This window comes from Lemur catta, chromosome 7 (assembly GCF_020740605.2).
Source record: "Lemur catta isolate mLemCat1 chromosome 7, mLemCat1.pri, whole genome shotgun sequence".
NCBI classification, from domain to species: domain Eukaryota; kingdom Metazoa; phylum Chordata; class Mammalia; order Primates; family Lemuridae; genus Lemur; species Lemur catta.
In genome coordinates, this window is record NC_059134.1 from 100,379,535 (window position 1) to 100,395,782 (window position 16,248).

The 16,248-nt window shown below is 50.7% G+C and overlaps 2 protein-coding genes across 6 annotated transcripts; one reads left to right on the top strand and one right to left on the bottom strand.

The window, feature by feature from the left end:
* The first annotated feature begins 2,857 nt into the window (after positions 1 to 2,857).
* Positions 2,858 to 8,483, top strand: RNASEH2C (ribonuclease H2 subunit C). Of its 2 annotated transcripts, none has more exons than XM_045555998.1 (4): positions 2,858 to 3,161; positions 3,350 to 3,543; positions 3,621 to 3,740; positions 8,179 to 8,483. In XM_045555998.1, the coding sequence occupies exons 1-4, from the start codon at positions 2,990 to 2,992 to the stop codon at positions 8,206 to 8,208; spliced, it is 516 nt and encodes a 171-aa protein (XP_045411954.1). In that variant the 5' UTR covers positions 2,858 to 2,989; the 3' UTR covers positions 8,209 to 8,483. The 2 variants fall into 2 exon arrangements, with proteins under 2 accessions (XP_045411954.1, XP_045411955.1); XM_045555999.1 differs by lacking the exon at positions 8,179 to 8,483 and adding an exon at positions 4,008 to 4,140 and having other exon boundaries at positions 2,876 to 3,161.
* On the bottom strand, positions 4,214 to 11,193 carry KAT5 (lysine acetyltransferase 5). Of its 4 annotated transcripts, XM_045555994.1 has the most exons (14): positions 10,914 to 11,193; positions 10,748 to 10,814; positions 10,349 to 10,417; positions 10,122 to 10,258; positions 9,680 to 9,835; positions 9,516 to 9,590; positions 9,328 to 9,402; positions 8,741 to 8,989; positions 8,575 to 8,664; positions 7,295 to 7,435; positions 7,120 to 7,213; positions 5,061 to 5,220; positions 4,853 to 4,934; positions 4,214 to 4,768 (listed from the first exon to the last, which is right to left on the bottom strand). In XM_045555994.1, exons 1-14 carry the CDS (start codon positions 10,923 to 10,925, stop codon positions 4,634 to 4,636), a joined length of 1,542 nt encoding a protein of 513 aa, XP_045411950.1. In that variant the 5' UTR covers positions 10,926 to 11,193; the 3' UTR covers positions 4,214 to 4,633. The 4 variants fall into 4 exon arrangements, with proteins under 4 accessions (XP_045411950.1, XP_045411953.1, XP_045411949.1 ...); XM_045555997.1 differs by lacking the exon at positions 9,680 to 9,835; XM_045555993.1 differs by having other exon boundaries at positions 10,748 to 11,152.
* Positions 11,194 to 16,248: the final 5,055 nt, after the last annotated feature.

Sequence of the window (16,248 nt, forward strand, 5' to 3'; positions counted from 1 at the left end):
CATGGTGGCATGTGCCTGTAGTCCCAGCTACTCGGGAGGCTGAGGTAGTAGGATTGCTTGAGCCCAGGAGTTTGAGGTTGCTGTGAGCTAGGCTGACACCATGGCACTCTAACCCGGGCAACAAAGTGAGACTCTGTCTCCAAAAAACTAAATTAATTAAATTAAATTAAAATAAAAAAAATAAAGAAAAGATTGTCTTCTGATACCAGTAACATTTGAGATTGTTCTAAAAATGCTAGCCAAAGCAATTAGAAAAAAAAAATTACAAGATGTAATGAAGAGACAAAATCATCATTTAAAAGTGATATGACTAATTTTGGGGAACTCAAGAAAATAAAATGAAAGATACTAGGAACAATAAAAGAATTCAGTAGATATCTGGTTTAAAAATTAATATATAAAAATTAATGGCTTTGCTACAGAAAAGGGGTCTAAAAACTGGCCTGCAGGCTGGGTGAGGTGGCTCACGCCTGTAATCCTAGCACTCTGGGAGGCCGAGTGGGCGGATCATTTGAGCTCAGGAGTCTGAGACTAGCCTGAGCAAGAACGAGACCCCATCTCTACTAAAAAAATAGAAAGAAATTAGCTGGACAACTAAAAATATATAGAAAAAATTAGCCGGGCGTGGTGGCGCATGCCTGTAGTCCCAGCTACTCAGGAGGCTGAGGCAGGAGGATGGCTTGAGCCCAGAAGTCTGAGGTTGCTGTGAGCTAGGCTGACACCACGGCACTCTAGCCTGGGCAAAAGAGCGAGACTCTGTCTCAAACAAACAAAAAACACAAAAAACAAAACTGGCCTACAGGCCAAAGCCAGCCCACTGCCTGTTTTGGCAAATAAAGTTTTATTAGAACACAGCCATGCTTATTCATTTATGTATTGTCTACCACAGTGAAGTTGAGTAGCTTTGAGAGAGACCATATGATCCACAAAACTTAAAATATTTGACCCTTTTACAGAAAAAGTTTGCCAACTCCTGCTATAGCTAAAGAATCAGTTAGAAAATAAAATGGAAAAAAGACACGCGCCCCCCCCTTTTCTTAGAGACAGGGTCTCGCTATGTTGCCAAGGCTGGAGTGCAGCAGTGGCATACTCTTAGCTCATTGTAACCTCGAACTCCTGGGCTAAAGTGATTCTCCTGATTTCCCACTCCAGCCTTCTGAGTATTTGGGACTACAGGTGCCACCACCACACCTGGCTAATTAAAAAAAAAAATTTTTTTTTTAGAGATGGGGATCTCGATACATGTTCAGGCTGGTCTCCAACTCCTGGCCTCAAAGGATCCTCTACCATGGCCTCACAAAGTACTGGGATTACATGCATGAGCCACCGTGCCCAGCCCCAAATTTTTAATAGAAACAAATATAAGCTATCTAGAAATAAACTTTTTAGTATGTAATGATTATATATGAAGAAAACCTCACAACTGTACAGATACAAAAGGAGATGTGAATAAATGGAATTATGTATTTTATTTCCCTACTAAAGGAAGATTTTTTCTAAATTAATCATCAGTACTCTCCAGCCAAAGACCACCAAGAACACATCTATCATTGAACTATTATTATTGCACCGTGGGGCATCTGAGTAAGAGAGTGTTAGGACTTACAGGATTTGTGCTTGTGTTGGGTGATTTGGGGAAGGGTTTGAGGAAGCAAGGTTTCTCTCTGGATTGGATGTTGTCAGAATGCAGGTATTGCTATGCTGGACTACCTTAACAACTCTTACCTAGGAGAGAAGACTATATAGAGGCTAATGCTGTAATTGGTAAAGAAACAACGGTCACTATATTAGCCAAGAAAGAGGGATGTTTCATCACCATTGTAATTTGGACAACGCTCATGTTTTGCTGGTGTCCAGACAAGAAAACAGAGTGGTTTTGTTTTTGTCTTGCTCCCTTACAGTCACAGAGTGACCTTGTCCAATGTTGATGTTCTGTGAAATTGTTTATGTTCATCAGAACACCAACGCCAGCTCCTGGATGTCCAGGGATGCTTTTCTTTTTCTCAAATGTATAAATTAAATGCAATATTAATCCCAATTTCCAGTTTTGCATGCATTTGTTTTATGGGAGAATCTGACAAAGCATATCTGAATTTAGTATCTGAACAAATAAACATTAGAGAACAGTTAAGAAACCAAGAGACACTCTGGAAGGCCAAGAGGGGAGGATTGCTAGAGCTCAGGAGAGGAGCCTGAGCAAGAGGCGAGACCCAGTCGATATTAAAAATAGAAAAATTAGCAGAGCATAGTGACTTGCACCCTGTAGTCCCAGCTACTCCGGAGGCTGAGGCAAGAGGATCGCTTCAGCCTCAGTCTCAAAAAATAAAAAAGAAATAAAGAAAGCAGGAAAGACAGAAAGAAGAAGGAAGGAAGGGGGAAGGGGAGGGAGAAAAGGAAAGAAAGGAAGAAAGAAAAACCAAAACAGAGAGAATTGCGAGATCTAAAAGACGTAAAAAGAAAATGTTTATAAATTACAAAAAATAAGTCTTTGTACAGCAAAAATCACCTATACCCAGGTTCCAAGGCAAATCACAAACGGATAAAATATTTTCAATGCATTTGAGGAAAGGGTTGATGTCCCTAACAAACTAAAACTAAATAACTTACCTACCAACCCAATATAAAAAGCGTCCTTTTTTTTAAATTTTATTTTTTTTACAACGAGTATGTACCATTAAAAAAAATTAGGCTGAGGCAGGAGGATCGCTTGAGCCCAGGAGTTTGAGGTTGCTGTGAGCTAGGCTGACGCCAGGGCACTCTAGCCTGGGCAACAGAGCAAGACTCTGTAAAAACAAGTATAAAATATTTTAAAAAAATAAAAAATTAAAGAAAAAAAACCTTGGACTGGGACGCAGAGAAGCGCCTCCGGGAGAGACTTCGCTTCCCAGGGGGCTCCGCGCCCCGTGCCCGGCCTCCCGAGAGGCCTTGCGCGCTTTACGCGCCACCTTCGGCCTCAGCCCGCGAGCAGCAGGATCGCGGCGGAGAGAGGATGGAGAGCAGCGACGAGGCGGCCATCGAGAAGCACCGCGTCCACTTGCGCCCAGTCACGCTGCGCGACGCAGCCCCCGCTGCGCTGCACTTGCTGCCCTGTGAGGTGCTGGCGAGCCAGTCGGCCCCCGTGGGGCGCTTCTTCACGCCCGCCATCCGCCAGAGTCCGGACGGTAAGCGTCGCAGCCGGACTACGAATCCCGGCAGCTCCCGCGCCGCCGGCGCGTTCCTCGGCGCCGGGCTCCTGGGGATCGCGGTCCACCTAGAGGTGGCGGGAGGGCCGCCCCGGGCTCGCCCCGCTGGCCTTGGGCCTTAGGGCCTGGGTCAGTCCCTGACCGAGGCCCTGCACCTCCCTTTCCAGGACTCCAAGTGTCGTTTCGGGGCCGCAGTCTACGGGGAGAGGAGGTGGCGGTGCCGCCCGGGCTCGTGGGATACGTGATGGAGAACGAAGAGAAGTTGATAGGGAAGCAGGACTTCTCGGGGGGTTTGGAAAATCACAATCAGGAAGAGGAGCGAAAGCCGGTGGAACCCTCAGAGCCGCTGGAGCGGGACTTTGTGAGCAGAGGGATAGGGTTGGAAGCGGGTGCGGGCGGGAGCCGCGGTCCCGAAGCTGAGCGAGGCCCCTTCCTCAGGACCGTTTTATCGGAGCCACCGCCAGTTTCAGCCACTTCACCCTGTGGGGCCTAGAGACCATCCCTGGCCCGGATGCCAAAGTGCGTGGAGCCCTAACTTGGCCCAGCCTCGCTGCAGCGGTGAGTAGAGGGATGGGGCACCCCTGAATCTTGCCCATGGGCGGATTTGGAGCATTAGAGCTGGGGAAACACTGCGGGGCAGATGGAGCCTGGGCTGACTGCAGGATTCTTCTGGGTAGCGTGGGAAGAGTGGCTTCCCTACTACTTTGCTCTGGCCTGTCTAGAAGGGGTTATCATTTTCTGAGCAGCTGAGTCCCTCCCTAGGTATGTAGACCACCCATCCACTGTAGCTTAGAAATCCAACAGTACAGGTGACCCCTGTTGCAGATTCACGCACAGGTGCCAGAGGACTGAGAGCCAGAGCTTGACACTGAAAGCCATCGATACCTTCACAGCAATAAACCAGCTCTTCACTTTGGAGCCAGAGTCCATCACTCCAATAAACAAGCTCTTCACAGCACCTGTGAGTCTGTGGGTGCCTTGGAGCCCTAAGCCAGCATGGCCCCCTTTCCCACAAGAACTTTTCATGGGTCTGGCCTATAGAGACAATTTATTGCCGGGGCAATGGGGTAAGAGAGGCCAGAATTTTGCAGCCAGTACCCACCCCCACCCCCAACTCCTACTTTACAAAAGAAATTTTTACAATCACCAGTCTTCTGTACAGAGTACCCCCACCCTGCCCACCTCACTGTACACAGCTGCCTGGCTCCCTCTGGTCCCTGGTTCAGAGCAGGGCTGGACCTGCAGCCAGCTGACCCTGGAGTTGGCCTGAGCCCTGAGCTCGCCTTGGTGCTGGGCATCACCGGGCCCCTGCCAGGCCTGTCCCCTCGTCTCAGAGCTGTCCTCAGCCCCATCTTCTTCGGTGTGCATCTCAGGAGCCCCAGTGGGGCAACCCATGGGCCACCAGCCCCAGTCCTGCCAGCTGTCTTGTCACTGTGGTGAGCAGTGCCTGGTCACCACTTTCCCCTCTTGCTCCAGTCCTTGGGAGTGAAGTGCAGACACTTGGAGTCAATCCTAAGGAGCCGCTTGAGCATGGCCCGCTCATGCCCATCCACGATGTCCTCTGACAGTGTGAGGATATACTGGCCCTGGTAGGAGCAGCAACAGGTGGTTAGCCCACATGGTGCCTGCACTCTGTCCCACACATCTGTCTCCCCTGCCCACCTACCTACCTTGTAGTAGTTGATGAGGTTGAGGTACTGCAGGGTGGAGATGACATCCTCCTTCTTGATGCTGGTGATTTCACTGATCTCGCTGTGGGAGGGCAAACGTCAGGTCCCCTGAGGGCCTACATCTGTCCCCAGGAGCCCCAGGAGGGAGAAAACCCAGCAACAGACAAGGCCATGCCATGCACCCCCAGGTAGGTGGGGCCAGGCTCACTTGATGGTAATCTGTGGCCTCTCCCCGCTCTCCGACTTCAGCCCCATCAGGATCTCCAGGATGGTCTGGGACCAGTAGCTTCGATAGGATAGGAGGCCAAGGTCTGAAAGGGGCTTCTCAGGGGTCCCTGTTTTCCCTTCCACTTTGGAGAGTTCATAGCCTAAAACAGTGGAGCAGGAGAGGGTGGTTAAGTGGTCACAGATGGACACAGCAACATTTAAAACCACAGGTTGCAGAGGTAGGCTGCCTCGTTCTCATCCTGGTCCTGCCACTTGGTAGTTCTGTAACTTTGGGTATGTGGCTTCTTTGCTCTGCGCCTCAGTTTCTTCATAAAGGACTAACAAGTATTCAGTCTTCACCTGTGTGCTGAGCATGAATGAGGGGTGCTGAGGGCAGAGAGAGGAGCAGCTGCAGTCAGCTACAGGGGGTTGCTGAGGAGCCAGTGAAGGCTTCCAGGCAGTGGGAATGCAGAGAAAATGGCTCATGGAAAAAAGTGCCACTGTTCTTCCTCTGCCATCCCAGACTCTGTCTGGGCGTGTGAGGAGGGAAGTTAGGCAGACCCCCATCTTGGTCCCGGCCCGAGGATGCTTGAATTCTCTCAGTCAAATCAGTCCCCTTAGCTGTGACCTTGGAGTGTCGGCTGCTCTAAGACCAGAGTGGCCTGACTAGGTGGTTGTGAGAACGCAAGGAGACAAGGTACTTCCCAAGTCAGAGATCATCCCTCAGAGCCAAGCAGCTGACCTCCACAGTGGCTTTTTCTCTCCTATGTGTGCTGACAGCTGGGCACTGGCAGGCAACTCCTGGCAAGATCCTCAAGCCCCTGCAAACCCCCAAGCAGCTTCACATCTCTTTGGCAGGTCTTCATTCTCCACTATCAGGGGCATCTCTGCTACTTCTAGAAGCCCTTTCTCACCCTCAGTCATAACCAACCTCATAATGGACCTTAGCCCTTTCTGTTTTCCTGCCTTTGGTACATCTTTACTGGCCAGTCTTACCCTCCTGCCCAATCTCCTGGGACCGCCACCAAGCAACCCAGTGGTGAGAGGACAGAGAGGCTGGTGTTTGGGGAAAGGAAGCACAGAAGGGGTGGGGCAACCTTGAGTCCCCATTGACCTTTGCTGGGGCCACACTGCATGTAGAGTCCTAATAGATCAACTGGAGGCCACACTCATTTCCTCAGCTACAGGGACTCCTGGCCCTTCCCTAGTGAACACCCACCCACCCTGAGCTGCCTGGAATGGTGTTTCTGGTGCTCTGCTGGACCCTGCTCAGCAGAACTGAGCATACCTCCTGGGTGGCACCACCCACACCCCATCTCCACTGAGGGCTAACCTCCAAGACTGAGTTAGACTAAGTTTAAGCACCACCTACTCTACCAGGCTGAGAACTTCCTAAGGATGTGACCCATCTGGGTAACATTTGACCAATAAAATTTCTCAAATGACCATGACCTTGATCAAGTCAAGCCTCCATGTTTTCACCAGGCTAACAGCTAAAGCTTCCTCCCTGTCTCCCTGGTCAGAGCTTGGTTATTCCAAGGGTTCAGTGAGTAGAGATGGATGGAATTGGGGGTGGGGATGGGAGGGTAAAAAGCAGGGAAGCAGAAGGGACCCCTGAAGAGACTGATCTGACTGAACACAGGGAGCAGGGAACAAATCCATGCTTACGTCTGTTTCTTAACAGCACTTTGAACACGCACTGCCTACAAGGCTCAGGGAACAACTGGGGAAATTAACCACTGGTTCTTGCCGAAGGACTTGTATTGTGGCACACAGTACTAGACAGATGAGCAACTGGCTGGTTAAGCTCCTGCCTATGGCCCTGGCAAAACAGATGAGTCAGATTTAGGAAAAGTTGGATATCAGTGTGGGACTAAGAACCTGCCTGACACAAGCCAGGATAGTCACCCTGAGAGGGGAGAGAACCTTGGTGGAGTGCCACCTTTATTTCTGGCTGGCTCCCCTGGTGACCAGGCTGCACAGCCCGAGTTGAGATTCTCTGCACATGAGGCACCAGTAGTGCGTGCACTACCCACCAGCTGGGCAGCACACATACTCACTGAACTCAATGAGCAGCTTGCCGTAGCCCCGGCGCTGGTAGGGAGGCAGGGTTAGGATGCAGGCCACATTGTAGTCTTCTGTTGATTCCTTCTCCTGCAATAGAGGAACAGGTGAGTGTGAGGGAAGGGACCTGGCTCAGGGCAGAGCCAAGGGACAGCCTGGGTGAGCACTGACCTTGGAGAAGTAGCCCACAATGTGGAAGCCCTTGCAGTCATACTCAGTCATGACGTAGAAGAGGAAAGGGTCTGTATCATAGTATAAGGTCTTGTGGTCGAGGAAACACTTGGCCAAAAGACACAAATTCTGGGAGTAACTCTGCAAGGGAAAAGGCCTGTAACCACTCTGGGTACCGGCCCTGAGCACAGCCAGTCATCCAGGGTCAGCCGGGACCTTCTTTGTGCTGTGCCCTAGGCCGACAGGTGAGGACCATTCCTCCCTGGGGCCTGACCCATTCCACCAGTCAAGCTGTCCCCACCGCTTAGGCAAGGCCACTCCTCAGTGTTGAGGAACCCGTGTACAAGCTCCATGATGGTGTTCTTGACCACCTGCCTCCCTGGTGAGCTGGACAGTTCACCCCTGCTGCTTCCCCTAACTCCATCAAAGCCTGGCTGGGGGTCTCCACTGCCCTCTGCTGTATTTAACAACAAATTGACATGGCTCCATGAAGCCAGACTCCAACACCAAGGCTCCTGAGAGCTCTCCCCTGTTTGACAGTCTTGGGAGTTCGCTGTCAAAAACCTAACACTCTATGTCCACAGTCACACCTCCTGGGAACTTATTTACTGTTCTAAGACAGAGGTAAGGAATTCTGGAATTTAACAAAATAACAGCTTTGAGGTTCCCCCAGCAAAACTGTGGATCTTGCTGCTTTACTTCTGCATATAATTTATCCTGCATTTCAGACATGGCTTTTTAACTACCTACTGGGCACTGCCACTTGGATGCCCAGGTCCACGCTTAATACAAAATGAACAGTAGTTAATGGAGCATCCTCATCACCTGAGCTCGGTCCCTTGTAAGAGCATTCCCTCTGCCTCTTTTCTCTGCCTCTTACCCAGAATGATCTTCGCATCATCTCTGTACGTTAGTGCCTGCCCCTCAGAACCCTACTGCTTGGAATTTCCTCAGCCATGGCATTTCCTCAGCCACTTCATCCTCCACGTCAAGGCTCAAATATTACCGCCATGGGTCCTGCTCACCCACCCTCTGTTTCACCCTGGGATCTAAATGGCCACTTGCATGCCTGTCTCCCCCATGGACTGTAAACTATCAGAGAACAGAGATTATGTTTAATTCCCGGTCATCTGTGTACCTTACAGCACCTGCCCTATAGCAGGAACTCAATAAAAACAGGCTGAACTGATCTCTTAGCCTGACTGGTCAGTGTTTTCCTGAGCAGGAAAAAACTGCTCATCTGACTTACTCCAGGGCCCCACTGCCCCTCAGCTACTAACCTTGTTCTTACGTCCATCAATCTCAAAAAAAGAGATGGTTCCCTTGCGGTAAATCTCGTTGCCTGGGGGATGTCGCAGGTCACACTTGGTCTGAGGAAGAGAAGAGGATCAGGGAAAAGGGCAGGATTGGGGTGCTGGGAGGGCAGCCTCCCTGGACCCCTCATACCAAGTGACGCTGAAGACACTTGAGGCTACGGCCATACTTGAGACAGAACTCGCACAGGTAGAGGACGGGCAATGTAGTGAGTTCTTGTGGGTACGGGGAGAAGTACCACGGCTTGAGGCGATGCCGGCCCAGCTCGATGCACTCAATGTTCTTCATCCGGGTGACAATGTCGTCGTGGCTCCGGTCAGACACCAGGCTGCCGGTCATGCGTGGCGCTGATGGTATTCCATCTGAGCTATCCTGGGAGTCCTGCCCAGGGCCAATGGAAGACACGAGGTTAGAGGAGACAGCTCAGCAGGACATTAGAGTTCACAGCCCCTTGACAGGTTTCCTTCTTCAAGCCTAACAACAAGCCTATGGGGGAGGTACCATAATCCCCCTTTTCCCAATTAAGACAACTGAAACTTTGAGGGATAACTTGGAAAAGATCACCCAATGGCTGATCTGAACCATGCTCTGCCTGGCTCCTAATCCCACCACTGCCCACCACCCCTTATTTTTAAATCGGTCACTGAGTTAACTCTCCACCCTGCCTACATCCCCTCCTTTTCACACAGCTTCCCCCTTCTGCTGTTTCCCACACCCACCTCATCGGTGCCCAAGCAATTTGATTTTCGCTTCCGTCCTGGCTGAGCTGCCACTGCCCTACGGGCGGATCCATTCTGCAGATGAGACAGGTGGTAGGAATAGAAGGGTTGGCTGTGAGATGAGCCTGAAAGGGGCTACCAGAGGGCAGAAGACAGGAAGGGAAGAAGAGATAGTTTGGGAAACTCACCTGGGGGAAAACCGAGGCTGGGGCTGTCTCGCTGGGCACCGGAGTTGCTGGTGAAACCACCTCCACCTTCCGTTTCTGCAGAGAGAAACCAAGAAAGGTGGGTCAGAAGGTAAGGAAGGTGGGACCTGAGAAGAAAGCAAGGTCCCTGGAATTGCTGAGGGTACCGTTGAGCGGTGGTTGGGCTGCAGGCAGGAGCTGGAGGAGAGCGGCTGGTCAGGCTCGCCACCGGGAATGGCCTCCCGCTCCTTGGGCAGGTTGAAGCGGAGTGTGATCTGGACCGGGATTGGCAAGGTCTTCCCGCTGGCCTGGGCGGAGGCCGGCTGTAGAGATAGGTCCAGGGTCTTCCTCTGGTGTGGGGATGGTGGTGGGATGGGAAGGGGAGGAGGGGCCCCTAAGCATGGAGTGTTCAAACCCCACCCTCTGCCTTCTCAAGGACATAGGAATAGCTATTGGACTCTGGGAGCTACATCTGTAATTTGACTCCCATCCTCTGCAAGCTGAAGTTAGAGTGGGAGAGTGCCGCCTCCTGCCCATCCAGGAGCCCATAAGGCCAAAATATGAGAGAAATAGGCAGGAGAGAAGAGGTGAAGCAGGGGACCTACTCACCACCTCTCTCTCCGGAGAGCCGGGGCGGGACCCAGGAAGTCCGTTCTTGGTAGGAGTCTTGGCCTCTTTCTTGGGGAACTGGATCTTCTTTAGGTCCAGCCGCTCGTGGGTCACCCATTCATCCAGGCGTTTGTTGACTGCAGCAGTGGAGGTGGCTCAGGAAAGAATGCCACAGGCTGCCCCCCAACCCTACCCTGCAGCCCATCTCACCCAGACCCAGAACTCACAGTCAATGTAATGGACGTAGAAAAGCTTCCGGCCACTGATGTCCTTCACGCTCAGGATCTCAGCCAGGGCTACAGGAATAGCACGGGCAGGGACCTTAGACGGGCCAGGCCATGAGACTCCACCCTTCTACGACCTGAACCCCACCCCCAGACCAGACCCCTAATCCCCAGCACTTGGTAGCTTTCATCCAAGTCTCTTTCAGTCACCAAGCACCACCCCCTCTCCAAAGCCCCGCCCTGTCCATCTCTGAACGGCTAAAAGCCACGCCCCTCCTCCTCTAAAGTATGCGCCCCGCCCGACCCAGGATTCCAGAGGCCCCTCCCCCTCCCGGGGGTTCTGTTGATTCCTCCCGCCCCTCGCCCTCTGGTTCCTAAGCCCCGCCCACCGACGTCACTCACGCCACTCATCTTCGTTGTCCTGGTTCCGCCGCAGCACGGGTAGGCGGCAACCCTCGATTATCTCCCCCTGGGGAGACAGCGCGGCGCCAGGGTCGGCTACTGGGGGGCCTCGGGCTCTACCCACCTCCCCTGGCTCCCTCCGCCCCGCCCCGGGCACCGGACTCACCACCTCCGCCATCTTCCCTCCCTCCACTGCCACTTCCGGCCCCTCTGGGAGACGTCACTTCCGGGACCGAACACACAGCAGGCCGCGGTCCACCGAAGCCACTGTTTAGACGAGGATCTTTGGGAGACGCCACGACCCTGCTGCAAGCGGGTAGCTGGCCCGTCTGGTTGGCGGAAGAACTGGGTGTTTTAAGCCTCGGACCGGGTCCCGGGTGAAATCCCACAACGTACACAGCGATTGGAGGAAAACTGAGTCTGTCACGTGACGCCCACCGAGTGCGCCGCGGGTCACGTGGATGCGGCGCGGGTCACGTGGCACGAGTGTTTCGGCTTTGTCGGAGGGCTGTGCTCTGGCGTCTCCTAGCGGCTGCGGGAGGTGTCTCATGGAGTGAACTGCGCGTGCTCGATTAGGGCGGCCTGGAAGGCAGGAAGAAGCTATTTGAGAAGCTGGAGGAGTGTGACCGAAGCGGCTTGAGTGCCTGGCCGAGTGGGTGGCCTTCATTCCGTAGGCATGGGGACTCACGGAAACTCCTGGCTTTGTTGTCTTATGTTATTAGGTTTCTAATTTTTAAAATAGTACGTGCTTTATTCATTCGTACATTTAACAGATAGTGAGTCCGTCCCATGGGTCAGGCACTATTCTTGGAGTCTGGAATACATCAGTGAACAAAATAAAGACCTCTGCTTTCATGGAGCTTACATTCTTTGGTATTCATAGGGAAGAGATGGGTATAGATAATAAACAAATATATTAAAAAGTAAATTATTTAGTCTGTCAAAGAGTGGTAAGTGTTATGGGAAACCAGAAACACTGAACAGGATAAAGGAGACAGGCAGGCAGGCTGTAATTTTAAATAGAGTGCTCTGGACAGACTTGGATAAAAATGTATTATTTGAGCAAAAGATTTAAAAGAGTGAAGGGGTGAACCACGCAGATAGCTGGGGGGAAATGTTCCAGAAAAACAGGCCGCAAGAAGGGGGAGGTAAGTATATAACCTCACATTGTTACCGGGAAATGTGCACAGTGAGTTTTGGCCGAATGTCTTATAGACCAGGAGTGGGCAAACGATGGCTTGTGCGCCGAGGCCTGCCCTCTGCTTATTTCCTTACTGCCCACAAACTGAGAATGAGTTTTACAGTTTTTCGTGGTTGGTAAAAAAATATTTCATGACATGAAAATTAAATGAAATTTAAATTTCGGTGTCTATAAATAAATTTTTGTTGGAACACAGCCACATTAATTCATTTACATATTATCTATGACTCCATGCACATTAAAACTGAATAATTGTGTCTGAGATGTATGGTCCACAAAGCCTAGGATGTTTGCTATCTAAAATGTTTGCTAACTCTTGCTTTAGACTATTGTGCTAATTGGTAAATTGGTTCTAAATGTGTATACTGGTCTCTGATTGGCTTGTTCGCTTAGCAACGGAAACTGAACACTTGGTACTTAAATATTCCATAGCACTATTTTAATGGCTAAGTAGTGTTTTGTTGTTTAGATGGAACTTAGCTGCCATAACTACTTTCCTGTTGTTGAATAAATTATTTACAATATTCCCTATTATAAACAATGCAACAAAGAGCATCCTTATAGGTACAGCTTTCCACATATTCATCCCAGCATGCTTTGCAGTGAAGATACAAGTGGGGCAGGCTATATTTGCATTTCAGAAGGATTACGCTGATGGCAGTGTCCTTGGATTGGAGGAGGTAAGGCCAGAAGAGACCAATCAGAAGGTGTTGAAATCAGCCATTCACTGATGACAGTCAATAATGTTTATCCAGGGGCTGCTAAATATTTCAGTAAGCACAGTTTTGGTCCCTGTCCACTTGCAGAGTCACCAGTGGCCTCCCACATTGCTAATCCATTGCTACTTCCCAATCCTCAGAGGCATTTGCCATGGTTGGCCACACCCTCTTTCCTGAAACACTCTTCTTGTCTTCCCAGGACACCAGACCCTCCCAGTTTCTGTCCTACTTCTGTAGCTACTCCATATCTCCTTTGCTTGTTCCTCTTCCTGTCCCTGACCTCTGAATGTTAGCAGGCCCAGCTTCAGTCCTGGACTTCATCTTATATTCACACTCCGTTTGTCATCGCCTTGAGGCTCATGGCTTTAAATATCATTTATCTGCTGAGGTTTCTCAGATTTGTATCTTCAACCCAGATCTCTTCCCTAAGTTCTACTCTCACTGACCACTCAGCATCTCCATTTGGATGTCTACAGGGCATGTCCAAAACCAGACTTCTGAGCTTCTTTCCCAACCTGTTTCTGTCACCATCTTTCATGTTCCTGTCAATGACGACTTTATCCTTCCTGCTTCTCAGACTAAAAGTCTTAAAGTCATTCCTGACTTCTCTGCCGCTCTCCCATTCGATTTGTCAGCACATGCTCTTGGCTCTACCATTCTCATTGCCTTTGCCCCTGCCACTCTGGGCAAGCTACCACCGTCTCTTCCCAAAACTATTGCAGTAGCTTCATATGTAGGAACAAGGTCCTTTAAAAATATAATTCAGACTATGTCACTGTGATTACAATCCACCAACAGTTTCCCATTTACTCAAAAACAAATCTTCACACAAATCCAGCCTCCCCTTCTCCCCACCCCCTGATCATGGCTCCTCCTCATTTATCCACTTGACTTTCTCCTTCACTTCAAGTCTTAGCTCAAATGTCACCTTCCCCGTGAGGGCTTTTCTGACCTGATTAAATTTGCCCACCCCCGCCCCACTTCATTTTTCTACACAGCGTTTACTCCTGCTGTCAAATAATATATTTTCCTTATTCACTTATTTACTGTTGTTCCTTTACCAGATTGTAAGATCAGTGAGTGCAGCATTTATATATTGTTTTGTCCACTGCTACTCTCCCAGCTGCTAGGATAGTACCTGACTCCTAGTAGGAGTTCCGTTAAAGACTGCCAAATGGATGAGGCACATAGCCTCACCAGGGAGCCAGAGGTGTGCACTGACAGTTCTGCGGGGAGTCCTATATGATGGCAATGATGCCCAGGGCATCTGTCAAAGGAGACACTGACCCAGGTGGGGGTCCAGGAAGGTGTCTCTGAGCATCAGTTATCTGACCTATGACTTAGAAAGGGGTTGGAGACATTCCAGGCAGTGGGGACAGCAACACAAAGACAGACAGAAAAAGAGGAGAAAAGAAACAACCAGGTTAACAGATATCAGTCACTGAACATTAATTGAGCACCAACTATGTATTTTTACTTTTTTTTTTTTTTTTGAGACAGAGTCTCACTCTCTTGCCCGGGCTAGAGTGCCGTGGTGTCGGCCTAGCTCATAGCAACCTCAAACTCCTGGGCTGAAGCGATACTTCTGCCTCAGCCTCCCAGGTAGCTGGGACTACAGGCATGCGTCACCAGGCCCGGCTAATTTTTTCTATTTTTAGTTGTCCAGCCAATTTCTTTCTATTTTTCAGTAGAGACAGGGTCTCACTCTTGCTCAGGCTGGTCTCGAACTCCTGAGTTCAAACGATCCTCCCACCTTGGCCTCCCAGAGTGCTAGGATTACAGCCATGAGCCACTGTGTCTGGCCAAGCACCAACCATATGCAACACCCTGAAGGAGCAACATGAGCAAAGACAGATGAGGCCTCTGTTTTAGTGGGCAGCCATGAACAGCTAAACAAAGCAAAACACAATCCTGTTGGATAGTGGTAAGTGCTGCGACAGTGATAAAACAGTGTGATCTGGCCAGGAGTGACGGACTGGTCAGTGCGGGCCACTCTGAGGCTGTCAGTCAGGATCCCTGCCACTGCCAGTCACACACCTGCTCAAGCTGGCTTAATAAGGCAAAGTCTTGGGTCAGGTAGTGTAATGGCATGCAGGGCTTCAGGGATGGCTTTGTCTAGGGACTCAACAATGTTACCACCAGCACAGTTTCTGTCTTTCTGCTCTGGCCTCCTCAGGGTTACCTTCCTCCACATGAAGGCTGACTCTTCTTGTGGCCACTCACAAGGTGGCCACTTACAGCTGTGGGGCCTACGTGTGTCCTGGACTTCCCTGGTATTGAACCATTTTAGGGCATGTGCCTCTGCCTCAGCCAACCCCTGGGAGGGTGGAAGATCACTGCTTTAAACAAACCAGGGCCCACCTCTGCAGCTGGGCTAGGTCAGTACCATCCAAACAGTGGGTGTTACAGCTGGTGGTGGAGTGGGGGACAGCTATTGGGAGGCAGCCAGGATGTTCACTGCGGGAGATGACATGTGACCTGAGGCCTGAATGATGAGAAGGGACAGCCATGGAAGATCTGGGGAAGATGAGCTCCAAGCAGAGGGAATGGTCAAGATTGGGGAGGAAGTGGGAGACAGCTCGGTGCACTCCAGAAAAAGGAAGCCAGTGTGGGCCGGGTGCGGTGGCTCACGCTTGTAATCCTAGCACTCTGGGAGGCCGAGGCAGGAGGATCGTTTGAGCTCAGGAGTTCGAGACCCCGTCTCGAGACCCCGTCTCTACTAAAAAATAGAAAGAAATTGGCTGGACAACTAAAAATACATAGAAAAAAATTAACCGGGCATGGTGGCACATGCCTGTAGTCCCAGCTACTCGGGAGGCTGAGGCAGAAGGATCGCTTGAGCCCAGGAGTTTGAGGTTGCTGTGAGCTAGGCTAATGCCACGGCACTCTAGCCTGGCCAACAGAGAAGACTATGTCTGAAAAAAAAAAAAAGAAGAAGAAGCCAGTGTGGATGGGAGTCAGGGGGAGGGAGGTGACGATCCAGGAGTCAGCTGGCAGGGCCTATCATGGGTCTTTTTATGGCACTTTTATAAGGAAGTCAGATTTTGCTTTAAGTGCCAAGGGGAAGCCATGGGAGAATTTGGAGTAAGGAAATAATGTTATCCGAGTAAAGCTTTAAAAGATGACTGAGGGAATGAGGGCAACTGGGGACACGCGGGAGCAGCAGCTTGAGTCCTGCTAGAAGGTTCTTGCAGCTGTGGAGGCAAGGGCCAAAGGCGGCTGGAGGTTGAGGTATGACCAAGAATGCAATGAGAGAAGACTTGGCGGGGACATGAGGGTGGGGTCTTGGACCTGTTGGGGGCGAGCAGTTCTCCACTGGGTTCCAGATCTCCAGGGGTCTCAGATCCTGTACGAAGAGAATTGTTACTCCATGAACTCATTGTCTCTTCACTGAAAAAATGAACCCAGACTTTTATTTTCCAAATGCACGTGCTGCAGTTGTGCTTCATAAGATCCAAATCCACAGAAATGCTTGCTGAATCCCAAGTAAGGGCGCACTGCAGCCCACTGGGTAAAGGAGGGCTGGGCAGAGCATCCTGGGCTAACGACTTGGTCTGGGAGTCCTCTGCACGGAGAGCCTG

Bases quoted from the DNA above. Each gene is read 5' to 3' on its own strand.
- RNASEH2C (XM_045555998.1), top strand. From the start codon at position 2,990: ATGGAGAGCAGCGACGAGGCGGCCATCGAGAAGCACCGCGTCCACTTG. The intron at 3,544-3,620 runs GTGAGCAGAGGG...CCCCTTCCTCAG, and splicing joins AGCCGCTGGAGCGGGACTTT to GACCGTTTTATCGGAGCCAC. The intron at 3,741-8,178 runs GTGAGTAGAGGG...CCTCTTACCCAG, and splicing joins GGCCCAGCCTCGCTGCAGCG to AATGATCTTCGCATCATCTC.
- KAT5 (XM_045555993.1), bottom strand. From the start codon at position 10,925: ATGGCGGAGGTGGTGAGTCCGGTGCCCGGGGCGGGGCGGAGGGAGCCA. The intron at 10,259-10,348 runs GTGAGTTCTGGG...CCACTGCTGCAG, and splicing joins CTACGTCCATTACATTGACT to TCAACAAACGCCTGGATGAA. The intron at 9,403-9,515 runs GTGAGTTTCCCA...TCTCATCTGCAG, and splicing joins CAGCCTCGGTTTTCCCCCAG to AATGGATCCGCCCGTAGGGC.